At 37.5% G+C, this 3,500-nt stretch overlaps 2 protein-coding genes across 2 annotated transcripts in view; one reads left to right on the top strand and one right to left on the bottom strand.

The window, feature by feature from the left end:
• On the top strand, positions 445-2,136 carry LOC104705902. The gene is made up of 4 exons (XM_010421993.2): positions 445-781; positions 1,639-1,702; positions 1,794-1,944; positions 2,045-2,136. Exons 1-4 carry the CDS (start codon positions 617-619, stop codon positions 2,085-2,087), a joined length of 423 nt encoding a protein of 140 aa, XP_010420295.1. The 5' UTR covers positions 445-616; the 3' UTR covers positions 2,088-2,136.
• LOC104705903 (plastidic glucose transporter 4-like) overlaps positions 2,085-3,500 on the bottom strand; it is a 4,968-nt gene continuing 3,552 nt past the window's right edge. Inside the window, exons 11-14 of the mRNA XM_010421994.1 lie at positions 2,890-2,963; positions 2,700-2,788; positions 2,508-2,622; positions 2,085-2,411 (exon numbers count right to left, since the gene is read on the bottom strand). Coding sequence (XP_010420296.1) covers positions 2,229-2,411; positions 2,508-2,622; positions 2,700-2,788; positions 2,890-2,963 — 461 coding nt within the window. The 3' untranslated portion in view covers positions 2,085-2,228. The remainder of the gene's footprint in view (positions 2,412-2,507; positions 2,623-2,699; positions 2,789-2,889; positions 2,964-3,500) is intronic.

Genomic DNA, 3,500 nt, shown 5'->3' with positions numbered 1-3,500 from the left:
GAATTTTTGATTACAAAAATCGGTAATATAGAGGTTACTTAAGCCTTAGTGGTCGTGATTGGCATACTTGATTAGTAGCTTCAGAAAAAAAAATCTTAAGGGCTAATTACTTTGCTTTGTCAAGGCACAAAAGTAATTAAAGACCTAGCTTGATAGTTTTTTTACTTCTACTCAAGGCCTAAATAAATTTAATAGTTAGACATAGACCATTTATTTTCGGCACCATCTATGATACAATAAATTGAAGACTAATCAATTAATAACGTCTTTGTTCAAAATATATATATATATATATATATATAATATATATATATATATATATATTAATAACGAAAGTCCCCTTACCAAAAAAAGAAAAATCAATTAATAACGAAAGAAATACAAAAATCTCCTAAAGTTTTAACGTAAAGCTAGTTTTGGGTATAATTGATAACTGAAGAAAATGTTAGGTCGATATGTATTAATTCAAAACATTCAGGTAGTTTAATTAAACATGCATATTTTTTGGGGGTTATTTCAGTATTTCCCCTAAACTATCAAAGAAAACGTGAAAAAGGGAAAAAGAAGGATCCGGCGTCGTTTCATATGATTCGAAAAGTTCCGTTTCTCTCCAGCGATGAACGCCGACGACGGAGAAGCCATGGCAACGACGAGGACAAGCGAAGAGATCGAAAGAGAAGCAGAGGAGAATCGAAAAGAAGCTTTATTGGCGTCAACGCAATCTCTCCAACCTAACTTCAATCGTTCCAACGTCACCCCGAAGCAAATTTCGAAATTACAGGTCAAATTTTCAGATTCTTCGACTCAGACTTTAATTTTTTTTTTTTCTGTTATGTTTTGGTAGTAATCATGAGATTGTAAACATGATTACGTATATAACTCTCTTTAGGGATGTTAAAAAGGGTTTATAAACCCAGCCCGGCCCGGCCGTGTACAAGCTCGGCCCTCCAAAAACCAATTTTGAATTTGGGCCTTACAAAACTAACACTAACGAGCCTAAACTCGGTCCAGTCCTGATCCTGCAATTATTATTTTATTTTTTCTTCCTAAACGTGTTATTTAATTATTGATGAGTTGAGTGATAAACTTTGTAGTGGTCGTGGAATCGAAGCCAGAGCCTTGGACTGTGTCTCTGCTATGCAATTATCTTCTCTGTTTTGGACTTCTTGAAGTTGAATCTAATAAGCCCTTAGATCTCAGGAAAATTCCTTATTCGTTCCCCAATCTCTTCTTTGGATTCGTTCATCTTTCAATCCCTAGTTCCTCCATCATCTCAATTAGAGCGAATTGATTTCTACGAAGATCGTGTGAGTGAATTGATTTTGAGAGGTCCGTCAATGGTGCTTGGGAGTTGGGAGGAAGAAAAAAAAATTGCCTAAAAAAAAACCTAGACTAAAACGTCGTCGTTTTCAAATAGAAGATTGAAGAAGAATAAAACAGGGCCAGCTCGAACTTTTGCACAACTCGGCCCTAGACGAGCTCGAAATATTAATAACAAAAATACAGGGTTACGGATCCAAGATATTTAAACGAGCCAGGCCAACCCTGTAACTTTAAGCCCTTCTTAACATCGCTAACTCTCTTGATCTGATATCATCACTTAAGCCGTATTTGGTTATGTTGTTTTGAGATTATTAGGAGCTACACAAGAGACGTATGGAAATAAAAGCCCGTACAAAGATTCATAAGAAGCCACCTAAAGGTATATACTATATGTATATATACACACATCTCTTTGTGAATCCGCAGTTCATATACAGTAAGACTAAAAAAGTCTATGTACTGAAATGCAGCGAGCCAGAAATGTCAGAGTAAAGCAATCGAAGATGGCAAAATAAGCTCTAAACAATTGAAAGAATCAACTTCCTCTTCTACCGTAGAAGAGCAGAATCATGATAAGACAGTAGTTACAGTACCAAAGAAGCCACAAAAGCTGTTTTGGGGGTGAGTTCTTTTTTTTTGCTGATTTTAGAATCTTTTCAAGGTTTTTGAGAAACACGGTGCAGGTGCTAATGCATGTAATTGCGGTTTTGTATTGAAACAGGCTTGATACTAGGGAAAGGTGGGAAAGGAAAGCCAACATGTAGTTCGATGAATCGATTTCTCTCGTTATTGATAACTTAGTTCATTGTACAATTTACTGAAGATTGAGAAGAGTGGTAGATTAAAGAACGAACGACTCACAAGCTAAATGATGAAACAAACTGGTTTTTTCTTTTTGTTTAAATTCAAACTCCAGAGGTAAGGGCAAGCTCTATTTCCTCGAGTGATCGTCCTTTAGTCTCAACGACGTTTCCTGCAATGTAGAGAACAGCAAGGAAGCAGACTCCGGCAAAACCCAAGTAGACACTGCTGATTCCAAATCTAGTCACTACGCTTAAGAAGTAGAGTCCAATCACAAAGTTTGATATCTGTTATAGAGAAAGAGAAACAAAAACAAACGTTAGAAACAGAGAGAAGAAACTCTATTTTTGAACCATATAAATTATATAGATATATATACATACCCAGTGCATGCCGAGAGAAAGAGCAACAGCTTTTGCTCTGATTCGGGATGCGAATATCTCTGGAAGAAGAAGAGCCGGTACAGGGCCAGCACCAAGTGAGAATGACAGCACATATCTGGTTAAACAAGCGAGCATAAGATAAGAGTCAGTCAAGTCCTATACACTGAGACTAGAAAGAAGAGATTGACTTACAGAACAGTTCCAACAACGGCAAGGGTTCCAGAATATGCAGCAAGAGCCTTCCATGTGAAGGACAAGGAGAGCAACAGCATCGACAAAGCCTTTTCAATACAAAAAATTACAAATCTAAGTTAGCCTTTTTATGGTAGTGCGGTTTGAGATTTTTTAAAAATATGGCTAAGAATGATGATAAAACTTATACCATTCCACCAAAGCTTGTGAGTAGAAGACTTTTCCTTCCCATTTTGTCCATTAAGGATGAGGCAACAGCAGTGCCTGCAACCACATTTTCCCGGGTTATTTGTTTGGTTATGATGGAATTGAACGGGAACACAGGAGAGAACACAAACCAAAGACATTTGATGCTCCAACGAGAGCACTGGCTGCAACATCAGATTGGATTCCAGCGCTACGGAACACCGATGTAGAGTAGTACACAACTGCATTTATCCCAGCTAGCTGTTGAAACAAGAAGAGAGCTGCACCTACGCTTACAACTACAACAAGAACAGACAAGGAGCTATGTAAAATAAAAACCATTGCGAAATGAGGTTTGATTTTGAAAGGAAAATCTTGGCATAACCTGCTGCCAGCTTTTATTATCTGCAAAACAATGTATATTCACCCAGTCTTGCAATAATACCTTTAAAGTAGCGGCTGCTGAATAGATCAAACCATCCAGCTTCTGGCTCAGAACCACCTTGGCCAGAGGTTGATAAGTCACGCACTAGTTCAACCACTCTTTCTTTACCGTAGAGAGTTTTGATCGCCTTTTCAGCTTGAGAGATTTTTCCTTGCTGCGAAATTGATTTC

Source organism: Camelina sativa, chromosome 8 (assembly GCF_000633955.1).
Source record: "Camelina sativa cultivar DH55 chromosome 8, Cs, whole genome shotgun sequence".
Taxonomy (NCBI): Eukaryota; Viridiplantae; Streptophyta; class Magnoliopsida; order Brassicales; family Brassicaceae; genus Camelina; species Camelina sativa.
The sequence above is the reverse complement of the archived record's forward strand: the minus strand, read 5'-3'. Positions and strand labels throughout refer to the sequence as shown.